This window comes from Sus scrofa, chromosome 12 (genome assembly GCF_000003025.6).
Source record: "Sus scrofa isolate TJ Tabasco breed Duroc chromosome 12, Sscrofa11.1, whole genome shotgun sequence".
NCBI classification, from domain to species: domain Eukaryota; kingdom Metazoa; phylum Chordata; class Mammalia; order Artiodactyla; family Suidae; genus Sus; species Sus scrofa.
The window spans coordinates 22,749,828-22,768,529 of record NC_010454.4 but is presented as its reverse complement, the minus strand read 5'-3'; the positions used below and the strand labels follow the sequence as shown (position 1 = coordinate 22,768,529).

General features: G+C 48.8%; 1 protein-coding gene across 17 annotated transcripts in view; it reads left to right on the top strand.

The window, feature by feature from the left end:
- Positions 1–13,165, top strand: part of CDK12 (cyclin dependent kinase 12) — a 76,033-nt gene extending 62,868 nt beyond the window's left edge. For 5 of the 17 annotated variants that reach the window (XR_002337133.1, XR_002337128.1, XR_002337124.1 and 2 more), the window contains 3 exons: positions 2,311–2,420; positions 2,882–3,025; positions 6,872–10,928. Coding sequence is in view for 3 of the 17 variants with exons in the window: in XM_005653931.3 (XP_005653988.1) it covers positions 2,311–2,414 (104 nt within the window). In the remaining 14 variants the exon portion in view is untranslated. Of the gene's footprint in view, positions 1–2,310; positions 4,328–6,871; positions 10,929–11,085 lie in introns of those variants that run through there. The other 12 variants (XR_002337129.1, XR_002337125.1, XR_002337135.1 and 9 more) reach the window with 7 other exon arrangements.

The following is an 18,702-nucleotide window of genomic DNA, read 5'->3' as shown; positions in this document are numbered from 1 at the left end:
CAGGGTTAGAGTTAGATGACCTTTTTTTACACCTTCTCTTCATAGTAAAAGGAATTTGGCCTCCTACTAGAACTCACTTGTCTGTCCCTTGAGTTAAGCCGGCATGAGAAAAACAGGCATCTACAGAGAGCTTCTTTATGCAGTGGGCCACAGAGAAAGGTGTGAAGGGCAAGAATGTCTCACTTCCTGTCGGAAGGACACTTGTGTTTTCTTCCTGATAGCATCATAGATAGCCAGAGCTAGAAAGGGAACTAGAGACCACCTAATTCAATTTCTCAGTTTACAGAGCGGGAAACTGAGGCTTAGGGAAGGGAAATGCCTTGCCCACGTCTCACAGTGAGTGAGTGACAGCCAGCCAAGACTAGAATCCGAGTCCCCAGAATCTTAACCTGTTGAGTATAGAGCCTCCAGTTTTAAGATCATCAATTCCTGTCAGCCTTGTCCTTCCTCAAGAAAGGAAGGTAGGGCTGTGAGATTTTGAGGGGGGAAGGACAGATTGAGAGGGAAAGTTAGGTTAAAAAATTGGTAGAAAAACTGAGCAGCTTTATGTATTTTTTACCTCAAAGACTAATCTCTCAGTGACATGCAAATTGTACAAGTGTAATTTTTATTTAAAGTCAAGGAGTTCCCGTCGTGGCGCAGTGGTTAACGAATCTGACTAGGAACCATGAGGTTGCAGGTTCGGTCCCTGCCCTTGCTCAGTGGGTTAATGATCCGGCGTTGTCGTGAGCTGTGGTGTAGGTCGCAGACGCAGCTAGGATCCAGCGTTGCTGTGTCTCTGGCGTAGGCTGGTGGCTACAGCTCCGATTAGACCCCTAGCCTGGGAACCTCCATATGCCTCGGGAGCGGCCCAAGAAATAGCAATAAATAAATAAATAAATAAATAAATAAATAAATAAATAAATAAATAAATAAAATAAAGTCAAGAGCTTCAATTCATTGGGAAGCAATGGCAGCCATGGCCAAAGATCCTGGTGCCTCAGAGTTACCCCAAAGTACAAGGGACTTGTTGCGTCTCTGGGGTTTGGATAGCAGGCAAAGGTCCTCAGAGGCTTTGTGAGGAATGGACCCTAAATCTTAACTCAGGCTCCTTGGCGTTACAATACAGCCATACTGAAAAACAATCAGGAGGAAAGGAGAAGGAAAACAGCGCAACTGCTGCGAAACTCAGGGGATCATTGAATGAGAGAAGGGATTGTAGAACTCTGAGTAAAATGAGATCACCTCTGAGATTACAGGCAAATTTCTTTTGGGGGGAACGGGAGGAGGGGGCTCTGCTGCTTTCCTTTTTTTTTTTTTTTTAAAGTTTCTCCTTTGAGAGGCAGAAGGAAGTGGTGTGCTCCACAGTGACCTATGCCCCAAATAGTGAGCTCAATGGGCTGATATGCACGGTAGTTTCTGAAGTCATCTCACTCTGGTGCTCAGACTCCTTTCCCTCTTTGGACCTCTCCCAGATATATCTACAGTCCCTTGCAATGCTTCTTTTCTGAGCCTAAGTGTCTGAGAGGCACTGATGAGCAGAGAGGGGAATGTTAACGAGTTCCTAAACTGGAAGCAGAATCTTAGAAAGAGAAAGCACCACTGGGCAGCTTAGAGGTAGAAAGGATTATGGGTCTAGGTCAGAGGGGCAGGGGGGTTGCAAAATAAGCCTTGAGTGCTGATGACCAAGAAATAGAGCCCGGTACGCACCCTAAACATTTTCTCCATCACACCCTGACCGACAGCATAGAGGGAATGTGGAGCTGGTCTCCATGCAGATTCAAACCTACACAGACTGTGTAATACTTGCCCAAATTGCATCAAGTCTGCTATCCCGCAAACCTCCTTTCTATCTCATAGGACCTTTTTCTGGCCTCCGAGCCTTTCTTGAAGAAGCCGTTTGGACAAGAGAGCCTTCAAATACAAGCTGATGATCTAATCTACAACTAGATGGCCTCCTTTGACTCACTTTGTTGCATTAACTGCCTTAACCTTGAACCTTCACTACCCTTTATAATTCTGGGTGTCACAGCTTCTTCTATTCCTGTAGAATTCCTAACTTCTCTCTTAAAGTAAAGGAACCAAAGTTTTTGTTTATCAGACTGGGAGCTAGGTCTCCGGAGGTAGGAATCTTAGAATACTTGTAACTCTCTTGGGGAATATGCTTAAGGCTCTTCTGAATCCTTCTCAACTCCGTGAATTAGAAGAGCCGTGACCATCACCATCACTCTCCCTACCAAGGCCATGGTCCCTGGGTGGATGGCCAAAGACCCTCTCCGGTGTGTAGTCCCTTATCTCATATCTAATGTAACCTGTCATTTTCCTTTCCAGGTGGCAACAGCAACAGGAGGGATGGCCCTGAGGAATTTGGTAATGTCCATCAGTCACCTGACATCTGGAGCCCTGGCAAATTCAGTCTCTTTCACAGACTTTAAAGCCAGGTAGGAACCTAAGGCCAATCAGAAGCCACTGGCCTGCTCTTACAAGGGATTAAAACACACACACACACAAACACGAATCTGAGGGAAGTTCTTATTTTCTTATTTGCAGAGATCTCCATGGGAGTTTCCTTAGCTTTTTACTTGACCCTATTATGATGTCCTGCCTTCTGATTAGCAATTATTCCCTCCTGGCTGGAGTGGGTAACCTCCTTCACCGGCACTGGCGGTCATTTCGGTCCTGCTCTTTTCTCTTGGCCAGCTGTGCTAATGAATATTCCCCCATAGTGTGATGCTCAGCCTCTCTCACAGCAACTGCACCACTCACCCAGCACCTCATCCACACACATAGCCCTGCCTTCGTCTTCTTCCCCAAGAAACTATTTCCTCTTTCTTCTGAGTCAGGATAGGGCATTGCTGTCCCTTGTTACTCCCTCTCATCTGCTTCTCCACCTCCTTTCCAGGTTTGAAGGGAGATTTCCCCTGTCCAAACACTGTGCAAGACACTAGAAGTAGAGGTCTATCAGCCCACTTACGTCCATCCTCAATGCCCAGAAGTGGGCAAGTCACCAACCTACAGTGCCCACTCCTGCCCTTTTTTCTGCCAGGTAGGTGTGCTCTTCTCCCGACCCACTAACTCCAAACAGGGTCATATTTCTCTCTGTTGTTAAATATCTCCTACAAGGGGAAGGTCTTGGTGACTTTCAGCCCTAATTTTTAGAGAGATCTTCCTGATGTTAAATCTCCATCCCCTCTTCTGCAGTTCAGAACCATTTCACCCATTTAGTGGGTGTAGGAAGAAGGAACCAGTAAATGGATGATATACGACACTGGAGGGGAAGAGTCTAATGACAGGCAGCCCTTCTCTTAGAGCTGGAAGCCTGAAGTCTCATATGTACACTCTGCCCAGTGGCCTGGCATCTTGGGGAATACTTGAATCTTTTAGAGGGAAGGGTTTTTTACCTGGGGTCCATTCCTGAGAACAAAGATTTCCGACCCTGAGAATTTGTCTCTATTCATCCCCAGACCTCTCCAGGGCGTAGCAAATGGATTGCTGTGGGGCAGAGCCCACCAGTAGGTGGTACTCTCTCCAGCTCAGGTGGCAGCTCTCGTCTGATGCCTGTAGAGTGGGCAGAGGTTCTAGAGTCTCTTCTGCCATTGGAGATGACATAAGCTTACCCTTTAACCTCAGGCCTCCTCTCTCAGCAGTGCCTCTAACCCCTGCAATCCAGACAGTACAAGCAGCAGGCCTAAATAAGTGCCAGCTCTGGGTAAGGTGCTCTCCCTGGTAGGCACATACCTAGAATTAGAGGCGAAGCAACTAGAGGGGGTGGATAGAGGAATAGAGTAGGTGTTAGAAAGTAGTAAATGGCTCTGGAAGTGGTCAAGCAGTATGTGTGGGGGACCTGGAGTACCCTCTCCGGCTGTCCACCAACTTGGATGTCGGATTCATCAAAGCTGCTGGGCAGCTGCAGTCTTGGTTTCTGCCACACGAGGGCGCTGCTGACCAATTAAAACTCCTGCCTCGCAGCAGAGAGAGTTTGGAGGAGGGCAGGGTGGGGACAACCCACACTCTTTCCCCAAAACAGGGGTCAGAAATGCTCCCACAGCGCCTGAGAGCAGGAGCCCAGGGAGCTAGATGAACAATTAGTTGTTCTTTCTTAAAAATGGCCTGAGACCCTGAATGTGCTGCCCTAGTGGACTGACATGTCAGGAAGTTCGCAGCTGAACTCTCGAAGCCCCTTACTTAGCTCTAGGCACCGAACGCCTTGCACAGGTGTTTCTCTCCTTCAGGGTGTATCAAGCTCCAGCTGTCCCCTTCACTGTCCTCAGCCTCTAAGACAGTTACTTTCCAACCTAGAGGGTGGAAGTATCTGGTTTTTCAGAGAGGAAAAAAAAAAAAAAAAAAATCTCTTACAATTGTTTTAAGAAAATTAGCTCTTGGAGTTCCCGTTGTGGCTCAGTGGTTAACAAACTCGACTAGTATCTATGAGGAGGTGGGTTCGATCCCAGGCCTCGCTCAGTGGGTTAACGGTCCGGCATTGCCATGAGCTGTGGTGTAGGTCGCAAACACAGCTTGGATCTGACATTGCTGTGGCTGTGGCGTAGGCCAGTGGCTATAGCTCTGATTCAACCCCTAGCCTGGGAACCTCCATATACCATGGGTGTGGCCCTAAAAAAAAAACAAAAGAAAAAAAGAAAAGTAGCTCTTAAAGAAGTAGCTCTCTTAGGAGAGGGTGTTGGGGAGAGGACTGAGAAGGCAGAGAGTAGGAAAGATGAACCTTTTGTGCCCCCATCACCTCCCCCAGCGCAAATCTGCAGAGCTTAAGACCGTCTAGAGGATTTTTGCAGCTTGAGTGGCTAGAGGAACCCAGGATGCTCTGGAGCTCTGCACCCCAAAAGGTGTCAGAAAGCAGGATGGGGATGGGGGCTGCTCTGGCCCATGAGCTTCACGCTACCCCCGTATCATATAACAGGTCTGTTTGGGATCCAAGTGGCCATGGAGCCCTTATGGGGATGAGGTAGCCCACAATTGATCCTCCGTCTCCATGAAGCCCTTCCAGGCTGAACAGGCTAAGGGAGATGACAGAGGTTCTGCTCCTCCCTCCTACCCTCATGCCCGAGGGCCCCTCCCCAGGAGGACAGCTTGATTAAACAGTCGGTGCTGCTGGAATTGCTGCACAGCTGGCGCTCCCCCCAGCACCCCGAGCAGAGCAGCAGCGCAGATTAAAATCTCCAATTAGCGTTAAAGTGAAGTGAGGAGGTACTGTGGCTGCCAAGGAGGCCAGGCGGGGGCCCTCAGTCGGCAGATACCCCCACTGCTGCCTGGATTCTGAGCACCACCCTTAGTGCCCCTTTTTATCCTAGCTGCTCTCCCAACAGCCCTTAGTGCCTGTTAGCTTCACATTGCTTGGAGCCAGAGGGCTTCAGAGGGGTGGGAGGTGGGGCAAATAACTTAACTGACAAAATGCTGGGGACACCATAAGAGTGGAGGAGAAAGAGAGTGATCAGTGCTCATTCAGGGAGATGCCCTACTCACAGTCTGCCAGGTTGAGGTGACTTCACACTACTGCTGCTTCCTTTTGCCTAGAGAAAGGGCAAATAGGACAGGTCCCTCCAGATTCTCTTACCCATAAGGTACTGCCCACACAAATGTCCATGCTTATATAGTTTATCCTCTTTGACCCATCTGCTCCCACCCAAATTATGGCTCCTTCCTCCCTCTCTCCATTTTTTTCACAGCTTTCCTGTGGGCAGGGGTAGACACAGCCTTGCTTGGGAGCATTGCCATGCCCTGCCACCTGGGTCCCAACTGGCTTCTCGTTATCTTTGCAGTTTGGGGAAGAGCCGGGATATGCCGAGAACGGAGGCCTCAGATTCTCCCAACCCCTGAACATCACAACCCCTCCTAAGGGCCTTCTCCCGTTTACACTTCTCCCTTTCATTCCCCAAGCCCAGAAGGTGGGCAGCATAACTAGCCACACCCTTTGACTTCCCTCTGCCCCTTTAAGGGAAATGAAAGTGGGTACCCAGCTGACTGAACCTACTCACACCTCCAGAAATTAGACACCAGGGCACAGTGCCACCCTCCCAAGCTGGCACATGCTACCCTGGCAGAGATTCAAATAGCCCCCCATACCCCCACTCCTGAATCTTCCTCTTCTCTCTCCCTCTTTCTTCCTCTCCCTCTCCTCCCCCCCCCTTTTTTTTTTCTCAGCTCAAAGCACAGCTGAGCCTTAAAAGGTTGGTGGGGGGGAACCAAGCTGGGGCAGGGGGGTGGAGAGCTCCAATAGCACGTTTTCACCTGCCATTTAATTGGATGTATTTTTAATTAATGGGACCTCAGGGACCAACATGAGACAATCTGATCTCTGAATAGGGACAGGGGAGGGATTGGGTAAGGGAGGAGGATTGGGCCACTGGGTGCGGTTACTGGGAACCCAGGCCCATCAATCACTGGCCACTTTGCGTTCTGGCACGGAGAATAGTGAGGCGGCAGAGGAGGTGAGGCGCTAGGGAGAGGTGCCAGGTTTCCCCCCAACCGCCAGGACCTTCAGAAAGAATGGAGCTGTAGTGGTTGACTCCATTCTGGGGCCCAAAATTGCAGCCAAGATACTAGGTAAGGCTGGTTTCTTGCTCCTGGGGTTTTGTCCAGTTAGGCTTGTCCTAGTAAGTGCTCTAAAATTGTAAAAGGAAGGTGGGGACAGAGCTTTGAGGACCTTGAAGAGAGAGGACAAGACCTAGGGACCAGAGAGCCAGAGATGTGGTGAGAGGGAGAAGGGCAGGGTTCAGAGATATTTCTGTGTGTTTAGGCATAAAATAAGTGCCATGGAGATTACATGCAAAACAGCATGCAAATGAGGCCTGATGCCTTTGGGGTATGAATCATAGACCCTTTACTGCTGCAAAGAAGAGAACTTGGAACTCATCTTGCCCAACCGTTCATTTTGCAGATGTGAAAATGGAGACTCAGAGAAGGGAAGTCAGTTGAATCCTGTCTTGCTTTGTGTGTCTGGATTTGGAGAGTTCCTGGGAACACAGGGGCAGGTAGGGTGCGAGAAAGAAAGTCAAGGCAAGAGTTCCGGCAGGATACTATTCTCCATTGCTTGGAGTCTCATATCTCTGGCCCCTGAGTCTTGGAAGCAACTCAGGGGAGTCAGGTGCGTTATTGGGAGACGCTTTCCCCGTTCCAGAGATCATCTCATCCATTTCCTTGCTTCCAAGTAGGCAGATCCCCCGGAACCTCCTACTCTCATGAAGCTTTACCATATTCTAAAAGGTCTACAGGGAAGGAAATACACCAACTACCCCAGTCCTTTAACCAAGAAATAAATGTCCCCAATGGTGACTAAATATTAAGCTTTTTATGAGATCTTATCACAAGTTTTTCTGCTGCAATATTAGCTACTGGAGAAAATTATGCCAAAAAATCCAGCAAGGAGTGGTTTTATCCCATGTCTAAGTCAAAAAGAGAGAAATAAAACTCGAGGCCCCGAAAGTGGTAGGAAATGCCCCTGGATTCATCTGGTGCCATGTCCAGCGCTCTCAGTAAGCTCCACTTGGCTTTATGTGGTGTCAGTACACACTGGAGAGAAGGGCACATTTCCAGCTGTCCCCGTCCCACCCCCACCTCCTCCACTGGGTTAAGAAAGAATGATGGAGAGAAGTGGCTTGCCCACCCCGTTGCCAAAGTTGGCATTTCCTGGCTTCTTCCTTCCTCAAAAAATTCAGCATTCTGGAGTTTCCTGTTGTGGAACAGTGGTTAATGAATCCGACTGGGAACCATGAGGTTGCGGGTTCGATCCCTGGCCTTGCTCAGTGGGTTAAGGATCTGGTGTTGCCGTGAGCTGTGGTGTAGGTCGCAGATGCCGCTCGGATCCCGAGTTGCTGTGGCTCTGGCATAGGCCGGTGGCTACAGCTCCGATTAGACCCCTAGCCTGGGAACCTCCATATGCCAGGGGAAGAGGCCCTAGAAAAGGCAAAAAGACAAAAAAAAAAAAAAAAATTCAGCATTCTTTGTTCTGTGTTTCATGAGACTCATTTGAGGTCAGGGCAAGGATGGGCACAGAGCTTGGAAAGCAGTGTGGGTAGAAACTTTGTGACACTCTCCAAGCCTCAAATACTTATCCCCTACTCCCAAAATGGTCTTTTTCTCTGTCTTAGTACACCATTTAATATCCTCAGAGCCCCTAGGGAAGAGCAAAATATGCCCCAGACCCACCCTGCCTGTCCTTAGACCCTCAGGGTCATCTCCTTGGTATTTGATCCTCTGCCTTCTCTATTCCCAACATGATGAGAAGGACCCCCTTGCATTGTCCCAAGACAGCTTGGATGGAATCCATCTAGCTACGCCCTGCTTCCAAGGGCCTGCAGGGGTGAGAGTGGGGGAGGAAAACTGTGCCAGGGGGCTGAAAAGGAAGATTCTTTTATAGGGGGAGATCGAAGAGGAGCCTGTAAAAGGGGAGAAGATAAACGGGGACCTGTGGTCCCACCTGTGGGGCTGCCTACCTAATGTAAGACAGGCCATTCTCACTGAGTGTTATTCAAGGGCCTTATTAGATGGCTCCTGCTTACAGAGCTACTCTTTCTCCTCTGAAATAGAGAGCCGTGGAGGAGCATGCGGTGAAGAAAGAGAGGAGGTGTCAGGCTTCCTGTAAGCCCTCTTTCTCACCCCTTGCCCGTCCCTACTCCAAGACTGGAGGTATACTGGAGGGGCTAAAAGGCCCTTAAAGCATTCAATCTAGACTCTCCATGTTTCTGTAAGGAACAAGCCCTCCTTCCCCTCGACCCCTACCAGCCCCACTTCATACTCTCAAGGTTTAGCCAAGGGTATGACTACAGTGCTGGAGTCAGAGCCTGGAGCCTGCTCTGGAGTCCAGAAGAAACTCTGAGCCTTTGCAGGGAAAGAGGGATAGACCTGAGGTAAGTGGAAGGCAGTAGTACCCAGAACCCCCTGCACTCTAGAGAGGAGGGAATTGTTGAGGAGCTCAGGACTGGCCCAGGGTTTAGCTTTTGCTCTGATGGGACTCCTTTCCTCCTCCTCCCCCAGTGTGTCCCATTGGTTGGGGAGAGAGCTGGATGTCTGAACCTCCCACCTTGACACCTCGAAGGCTCTCGTGCAGATCCCCTCTCTAGCTCCCCAAGCCATGGAGAAGGTGAAGGAAGGCAGTTCAGAGGTGGCAGTGCCATGATGTCCATCAGCACCAGGGAGAGAAGCCAAGGAGAAGAAACAGTGACCAGAGAAGGGGCCAGGAGGAGAAGCGTGCTTCTGAAACAGCCTTCAGACCCTGTCCCCTCCCGCGCCCGCTCTCACACGCCAACAAGGCTGTGCACCCAAGTTGTGCCAGCTCTCCTGGCTGGTGCTCCTGCTCTGCCGTACAGGCAGCTGGCCCCCTGCTCCAGCACAGAGCACATGCTGGGGTCTCTCACGCTTCTTTCCTCACTCATCTCAGTGTGTCTGTGGTACAGATTCCTAGGGATGAAGGAGGGGGCTGTGGCCCTGCGAGTAGGAAGATGGTGGGCTCGGGGCCCTTTGGGTGAGTATCTGCCTGGCTAGAGCGGCTGATGGGGGGAAGAAGGCTGCTGGCAGCTCAGCGGAATCCAGGGTTCTGGTGACTCATAGCAATGGGGGTGGCTCATGAAAACAGCAGAGGGGAAGGGGGCCCAGGCCTGTTGGAGCTCTCTTTTGCCCCAGATCCCCCCTACTCTGAGCTCTCTATTGTGGGGCAAGAGGAGGCCGCAGCTAAGAGAAAAGAGAGGGAAATGGAAGAGAACTAGTAGGCGAGGCTGAGCATTCCCAGGGAGAGGCTTCCTTGTGAGGAAAGGGTAGGAGAGGCCAGTCATTCTTGCCCTACTGTGTCCGTGGGCTGCACACAGGGGAAGTGCCGCTCTGCACTTCTGGGCACCTTCCCAGAGAGGGACCTTCCAGGCAGACATAGCTATTTCCTCCCTGCCCTCATTCGCCTGTTCAGACCTCTGGGTACCTAGGTGACACCACATGACTTAAAATTTAAAAAGAAAAGGAACGGAAAGCACTATTACAAGACCAGAGCCTGGAAGGCTTATCACTTGGTCTCAGTATTCTCTTTTCCGGAAACAGAGACCACGATCTTCAAGGCGCTGACTCCCTCCTCCCGAAGGGCAGGTGGGCAACGTGCGTCTCTTCTCCAGATGACGTTCTCAATCAGGGGCATAGGGTACTGTGTTTGAGGTCACACAGCACGAGCAGAACAGGGCCAGAAGGTGGACCGGGAGAACCAGTGATGCCTCTGGCCACAGTCCCGGGAGCCTCCCTGTTTCAGCCAAAGGAAATAGGGTTCTTGGATATCAGTATATCCAGATGCATAATGGATATTCTCTTTCTAACCTCAGAGAAGAATAGGCTAAGAGGAGGCGGGTTTTCTGACAGAGCTTAAGTTTTCATTTGCCTATTTCTTTTCTCCTTTTTTGTTTTTGACCACACCTGAGGCGTGTGGAAGTTCCCAGGCCAGGGATCGAACCTGAGCCACAGCAGCAACCCAAGCCACAGCAGGAAAAAGCCAGATCCTTAACCCACTGTGCCACAAGAAGACTCCTTTATTTGCCTATTTCTATTCCTTTCACTGCCGGTGGCTCTGCTGTCCAGCTGGAACGAGGGGCTGTCTGTCAGGATGCTCCTGGGGATCCAGGAACAGTTTTGATTGGAGAAAGGGACAGACTAGCTACTCTTCCTATAGGGAGATGGGGCCAACTCCACTCCCCCAGCTCTCCCTGGCAGCATCACAAACCCAGGGGCCCCTGTTAGAACACCCATAATAAAGCTCAGTCCTGGAGCTCCCGCTGTGCTGCAATAGGATTGGCGTCTCTGCCAGCACGCAGGTTTGATCCCCTGCCCGGCACAGTGGGTTAAAGGATCCTGCGTTGCTGCAGCTGCAATGACGGTCGCACTGCAGCTCAGATCTGATCTGGGAACTCAACATGCTGGGGGTCGGCCAGAAAAGAAAACGAAATAAAGCTCAATCCTGAACAGAACCGACAATATCACCTGGCTCTGGTGTAAAAGTGGTGGTGTAGCGGGAGCCTGGGTACACCAGGCGGAGTGTAGGCATGGGTGGGGAGGTCAGCCCCAGGAGATCCAAAGATCACTCCTCAATACCCCATGTTCCTGCTCTTTCTCAAACTTCCTCAGCAACCAACCCCCCCTCTTCCATCTCTCTTCGGCTGACTCCACTCCTGGCTGCCGTGTGCCCTCCAGTCTGAGAAGACATGGTAAGTAGTTGTCTGTTCTCTGCATGTTCTCTCACCCTTCTCTCCTCCGGACTTCTAGCCAAGAGTTACCCTGTTTGAACTCTTTCTACCAGCGAATGCCATCAGGATCTGAACCCAGAATCCCCAGCCTCTACAACCCCCTGCCTCTGAGAGTGCCCCTCTGACTGTGAGACTGACTCATCAGTCTTCATCTTCTACACAAGTATAGCCAGACCAAGGCTGGTATGTCCACTGGCACCAAGGGCCCTGACCTCAAGCAAAGGGCAGCTTCATGGGTGGAGTGGGGCTTGGCCCTAAATGCATATATGCCCGTGCATTGGGCACACTGGTTTATTAGTGTTATTTCAGCATTGTGATGCAGAGAGAGTAAGTGTAACAGCTGCTCCTTGCTTGCAGTGTTTATTGTTACCTAGAGACAACCTCCTGGCTTTTTCCCAGCTCCCCCTCCCCCCCCCCAGCCCAACCCCCTCCCTGCCAACAATCCTACTCTCCCCACACTGATGGGAAATTTATAGCTTGCCCATACCATGCCTTTAACCCTCTACTGTCCATGAGGTAGGTGGGTCAAGGGAAGCCAAAGTGAGCAGTAGGCATGCTTGGCCCCCAGCAGGGGAGTGTGTGGAGGAGGGAAGGAAGGAGGGAGGGAGGGAAGCTACCTCTCCCCAGTCCGTGTCTAGACACAGGCCCCAATCTCCCTCCTGGCTCTCATGATGAGAGAAAAGAGCTTTGGACTGAGTCTTGGGATCCCAGGATCCTCCTGACGAGATGATTCTCTTCCCTGTGTATTCTAAGCCCCCTAGTTGGGCTTCCTGGTCCTGAGGAAGTACAGCGAGGCAGTACTGAGACGGGAGGAATAAACATGGACCGGCAGAACCCCCAGACCCCCCCTTCTATAGACATATATTGAGACAGACAAGAGGCTCAGGCGTGAGGGGCACTGGCCAGACATCCACAGCTGGGTAGATGTCAAACATGAGGCTGGCTGCTGAGCCTAGAGGGAAGAGCTGCCCACCTTGACTTTACCCTGAGCCCAGCACTAGGTCCTGAGAGAGCCCTAGGCCATCCTCCACGCTGGCCTCCTTGATCTGGTTAGGCTGCTCCCTCTGCTTTTCTTTCTGGTCCATTTTCTCCTGGTTTGATACCTTGGGGAAGATTCAAGGAAACTGAAGCCTCAACTGTCCTGGGGAGGAGATCCTGTCGTGGCTCAGCGGTTAACGAATCTGACCAGCATCCATGAGGACTTGGGTTCCATCCCTGCCCTTGCTCAGTGGGTTAAGGATCCAGTGTTGCCGTGAGCTGTGGTGTAGGTCTCAGACAAGGCTCGGATCCCACGTTGCTGTGGCTCTGGCACAGGCCGGCAGCTACAGCTCCATTTGGACCCCTAGCCTGGGAACTTCCATATGCCATGGGTGTGGCCCTAGAAAAACAAAAAAAACAAAAAAAAAAAAAAGAAAAACATTTCTGGAGAAAGAGAGGCTCCTCTGTTTCCACCTAACACAGGACCTTTTATGAAGGAGCAACATGTCATATATTCACCATCCCCACTGGAAAGGTGAGGAAATGGGATTGGATTTTAGTAGAAAGGATAGCGGTTAGACATGGGAAAATTTACTCTTGGGATATAAGACTTCCAAATAGACCTACTGGTCTTTAGAGATTTTTCTTCTGCCTGGGATGGGTTTAAGTCTGTATATACCCAAGAGGCACTGGAAAAACACGGGTACACAGTTCCTGCTGTGGTGCAGTGGGTTAAGAATACAACTGTAGGGAGTTCCCCTTGTGTCACATTGGAAATGAACCTGACTAGGAGCCATGAGGTTGCGGGTTCAATCCCTGGCCTCGCTCAGTGGGTTAAGGTTCTGGCGTTGCCGTGAGCTGTGATGTAGGTCGCAGACGCGGCTCAGATCCAGCGTTGCTGTGTCTCTGGCATAGGCTGGCTCCTACAGCTCCGATTGGACCCCTAGCCTGGGAACTTGCATATGCCACGGGTGCGGCCCTAAAAAGACCAAAAAAAAAAAAAAAAAAAAAAAAAGAATCCAACTCTAGTGGCTCAGGTTGCTGTGGAAGTGCAGGTTCAATCCCTGGCCCAGCACGGTGGATTAAAGGATCTGGCATTGCAGCAGCTGCTGTGCCTTGGATTTAGTCCCTGGCCTGGGAACTTGCAAATGCCATGGGTGCAGCCATTTTTAAAAAAGAAAAAAAAACATGGGAACTTTTCTGGGGCTTCTGCAGATGTGGCCTCAGTGCTTACACAGTGCCCCGCTCCTCAGTTTGTCTGTACGTGTGGGAGTTCACTGGGGGCCTAGTGGTTAAGGATCCAGCATTGTCACAGTCGCAGGTTTGATCTCTGGCTCAGGAACCTCTGCATGCTGAGGGCACTGTCAAGGAAGGAAGGGAGGGAGGAAGGAAAGGAAAGAAAGAAAGTATGATAGTTAGATTGTAAGACTCAGAGGCAGACAGCCTTGAGTTCCAGTGCCACTGCTGCCATCTACCAGCTGTGTTATCTGGTAAGTCATTTAACCCCTTTTAGCCCTAGTTTCCTTGTCTGTGAAATGCAGATAAGCAACCTTTTAAGGTGGCGAAGAGAAGTTAGTGAAATAATGTGTGTAAAGTACTGAGGACAGTGCCTGATACTGAGCAGGTACTCAGTGGTTCATACAGTAGTCTGGTACTTTTATGGAGTCATCAGGGCTAATACTGTTTCAAAGACTCTAGGTCCCCTGGAATTATAGGCCAAATGTGCGTATGTGCCTATGCTAAGGAGGATGTCCAGCGTTTTATTGATAATTTGGAGCGGGGGGGGGGTGGCAGTCTCCTGGAAAAGAAGTATCCCCAGTTCTTTGACTCACCCTCCCATGCCCATGCTTGAAGCTAGGAGCTCCTTAGGCAGTGTTCTACCTGGAAGTATAGTTCATCTAGAGTGGAGCTGGGAGAGACAGTTACTTAGATAGCAGCACAGCACCTGCCAAGCACTTTACAGTTTGTCAAGTGCATTTACCTACATTAGCTCTTTTAATACCCAGAACATTTCAGTAAAGTGGACTACCATTTACTGAATGCCAGGCATTGTGCTCAGTATATTTAGAAATATATATATGTTTTATGGAGTTCCCGTCATGGCGCAGTGGTTAACGAATCTGACTAGGAACCAGGAGGTTGCAGGTTCAATCCCTGGCCTTGCTCAGTGGGTTGAGGATCCGGCGTTTCCGTGAGCTGTGGTGTAGGTCACAAACGAGGCTCAGATCCCGCATTGCTGTGGCTCTGGTGTAGGCTGGTGGCTACAGCTCTGATTAGACCCCCTAGCCTGGGAATCTCCATATGCCTCAGGAGTGGCCCTAGAAAAGGCAAAAAGACCAAAAAAAAAAAAATATATATATATATATATATATATATGTGTGTGTGTGTGTGTTTAAAGTCTATAGGGTTATTTCATCACGTAGATATGCCATAACTTATAAAGCCCATCCACTATTTATATATTTATTTATTTATTTTTAGGGCCGCACCCACGGCATACAGAAGTTCTCAGGCTAGGGGTCAAGTCCTATCTACAGCTACCGGCCTACACCACAGCCACAGCAACATGGGATCCAAGCCTGTCTGCAACCTACATCACAGCTCTCGGCAACGCCAGATCCTTAATCTGCTGAGCGAGGCCAGGGATAGAACCTACGTCCTCATGAAAGCTAGTCAGATTCGTCACTGCTGAGCCATGATGGGAACTCTTCATCCACTGTTTTTAATTGTTAGATGTGTTTACTCTTATAAATAATACTATAATAAATGAACATCCTAACACATAAAACTTCATGCATTTTTATAGTAAATTCCAGGAAGTGGAATTATTGGATCAACAGATACAAATATTCCCCCCTCCCCATAGTTATGATCATTTTATTGGTATACCATAAGGAGAATAATATTTTTAATCTTCCTCTTTGGAATTCTGCAGTGGAAACACAAGAGCAGCCCCTTCTCTCTCCTATACCCAGCAGAGACGTTAATAATCTATCATAGCCTTTTTTAAAAAACTGAGGTAATTGTAGATTCACATGCAATTGTAAGAAATAATACAGAGAGCCCTTGTACATTTTGTCCACTCTCACCCAGTAGTGACATTTTGTAAAACCATAGTATAACAAGAGTTCCCATCATGGCTCAGTGGTTAACGAATCTGACTAGCATCCATGAGGACTTGGGTTTGATCCCTGCCCTTGCTCAGTGGGTTAGGGATCCATTGTTGCCGTGAGTGTGGTGTAGGTCGCAGACAAGGCTCAGATCCTTCATTGCTGTGGCTCTGGCGTAGGCCAGCGGCTACAGCTCTGATTGGGCCCCTAGCTTGGGAACCTCCATATGCTGCTGGTTGTGGCCCTAAAAAAGACCAAAAAAAAAAACCTATAGTATGACATTACAACCAGAATACTGACATTAGTTCAATCCACCAGTCTTAGTCATATTTACCCAGTTTTATCTGTGTTTGTGTGTCTGTTAAGTTCAATGCAATTTTATTACCTATGTAAATTCTTACATCTGCCATGCAGTCAAGATACTGAACAGGGAGTTCCCGTTGTGGCTCAGTGGAAACAAATCTCACTAGCATCCAAGAGGGTGCAAGGCTCGATCACTAGCCTGGCTCAGTGGGTTAAGGATCCGGCATTGCCATGAACTGTGGTGTAGGCCAGCAGCTGCAGCTCCAATTCAACCCCTAGCTTGGAAACTTCCATATGCCGTGGGTGCAGCCCTTAAAAAAAAAAAAAAAAAAAAAAAAAAGATACTCAACAGCTCCAACACCACAAGGATTCTTCATTTTACCCTTTAATAATGATGCTGCCTTACCTGCTTCTTAATCCTTGGCAGTCACTAATCTATTCTCCACTTGTAAAATTTTGTCATTTAAAAAATGGAAACAATAAAAATCATTTAAAAAATTTAAAAATGGAGGGAGTTCCCATTGTGGCTCAGCAGTAACGAACCTGACTGGTATCCCTGAAGACACGGGTTTCAATCCCTGGCCCCCCTTAGTGGGTTAAGGATCTGGCGTTTCCATGAGCTCTGGTGTAGGTTGCAGATATGGCTGGGATCTGGCATTGCTGTGGCTGTGGTGTAGGCTGGCAGCTGCAGCTCCAATTCAGCCCCTCGCCTGGGAACCTCCATATGCCCCAGGTGTGGTCCTTAAAAAAAAACCAAAAAAAAAAAAAAAAAATGGAGTTATACACTATGTAAATTAGGATTGGGTTTTTTCCATTCAGTTTAATTCTCTGGGGATCCACCCAAGTTTTTGTTATGTATCTGTAGTTTGTTCCTTTTATTTATTTCATGATGTGGATGTGCCACACTTTAACTATTCACCTATTGAAGAACACTTTGTACCCTCACTTGGTACTCAGTAGCAATTAGTGAAGTAGCTTATTTTACTTAGTGTGCTGAGTGTTGTTTTATATTTACAGTGATTTTTAACCCTTCAAGCATAGTCCCTATTATTATTTCCATTTCCTATAGAGGGAAAATTGATTTTCATTATCACATACTGTTAAAAGGCAAAAGAAAATCTTGTAACTCAAGACAATATTCAGGCTCTTTTTACTACCCCAGGCTTTCTGAGACCTTGATAAGGTTGCTAGATGTGGGCAAAACCGGTAGAGAAGTAAGAGGCAGGAAAAGCACTGGAGCAGCCTGGGTTAATTCAAGTTCTCACAGCTGACTTTGGTTTATAGGTTAGAAGCTCAGTGCCATGAAGCAGGGGGCAATATGGCTTGTGCTCTTGAAATTGTATCCCCTCTGTCAGGGAAGATCAAGGCTGAAGTGGATAGAGTCCATGAGCCACAGACCTGGGACCTGGAATGGGAAAGGGAGAACTCAGCCTTTGGGTATCTATTAGAGGATAAATAAAGGGTCAAGGTTCTCCTTGGAAATATGAAGTTGAATGTGTTTCTGTTGAGGCCTGAGGAAATTGAGTCCCATGACAAGTAAGCTCTCTATTCTGGAGGGATGCAGGGAGGTATACCTGCACTAGAAACAAAATTTGGTAGTAGTGAAGAACTATAGGTCATTTTTATAACACCCCCACACACACACACAGACACACTTTGGGCAGGCTTAGTGCCCGGAACATGATATAGGGGAAAGTAGAGTGGAAGCAAAAATGCCAGTTCATGCTTACTCTTTTTTTTTTTTTTTTTTTGCTTTTTAGGGCCGCACCTGTGGCATATGGAGGTTCCTCGGCTAGGGGTCAAACCAGAGCTACAGCTGCCAGTCTACACCACAATCACATTTCACAGCAACGTTAGATCTGAGCCTCATCTACAACCTACACCACAGCTTGTCAACACCGGGCCCTTAACCCACTGAGTGAAGCCAGGGATCAAACACGAAACCTCATGGTTCCTAGTCGGATTTGTTACTGCTGTGCCATGACGGGAACTCCCCATGCTTACTCCTGACTTTTTTTTACCACTTCTCTTTCTCTACCAATCATGGACAACTAAGAAGGAGATAGATCATTTGGTCTATCCCTCAGCCTCTGGGCACTGGTAGAAGCTGACAGGTGGAAACCTAGAGTCAGCCCCAGAGTGATGAATGCAGAGATGCCAGCTTGCAGGAGAGGTTTGGCTTTTCTCCTGGGAGCTATGTCTGGCCAAAGGCTGCCTCCTCCCACCTCCTGCTGGAGCTGGATTTTTTACAGTTGATATTACCACTGCTCCCTTGGCCTATTCCAGTGGTTATGGACTTAAAACAACTTTTCCTTCCTACTTCCAGCTCCAGAACCAGGCTGAGAGCACGTACCACTCTTCTCCATCTCCCCTGGCCTATCAGAAATGGCACATCTTCTTCCAGTGGTGCCCTCCATCCTTACCCAGTAATTCCAGCCATGGTGGATAAACACTGAGAGCTTCAGGATTTATAGGGACTACATTGCATTATTGAAACAACCAGCTATCCATTCTAAACCTCGGTCTTTTGGTTGGAAGTTCTTAGACAAAAGGAGACCTCGCTTTTCTGGCTCATATCCTACTGAGATTTCTTGAGTCAGAGGTCCTGGATGTGGAGACCTTCCCTTGAAGCCTAACCAGGAAGCCTCAGGATCCCTGTCTCTTCCCTTTCCTTGGCTGCCCCTCTGCTGCAGGTACCCTCCTCTCCTGCCACCGCTCCCTTCCCATTCCTCCTTTCTCTTCTTTCTCTTTCTCTCTCTCTCTCTCTCCCTCTCTCAGCAAGTTTTTTATGTGATTACAGGCACTGCATGGTAATTAGTGCTAAACTCATTTGCACAACTACAGTTAATTGGCTACAACAATTAATTAATGTGTTGGAAATTTGGCACTGGAAAAAAAAAAGTTTGTCATCAAAAAAAGGGGCAAAAATTGTGAAGTGAGATACCCATAAAAATCGAGGGCAGGCTTCAAAAGCCCAGCTGGGCCTCAAACTTCAGGCTGGCCTCAGATGCCTTCCCATCCTCAACTTCAACACATTTTCCCCTCTCTTCTTTCATTTTTTCCCTCTTCCTTCCTTTCTCTATTTCTCTTCCTGCTCTCAGTCTCTC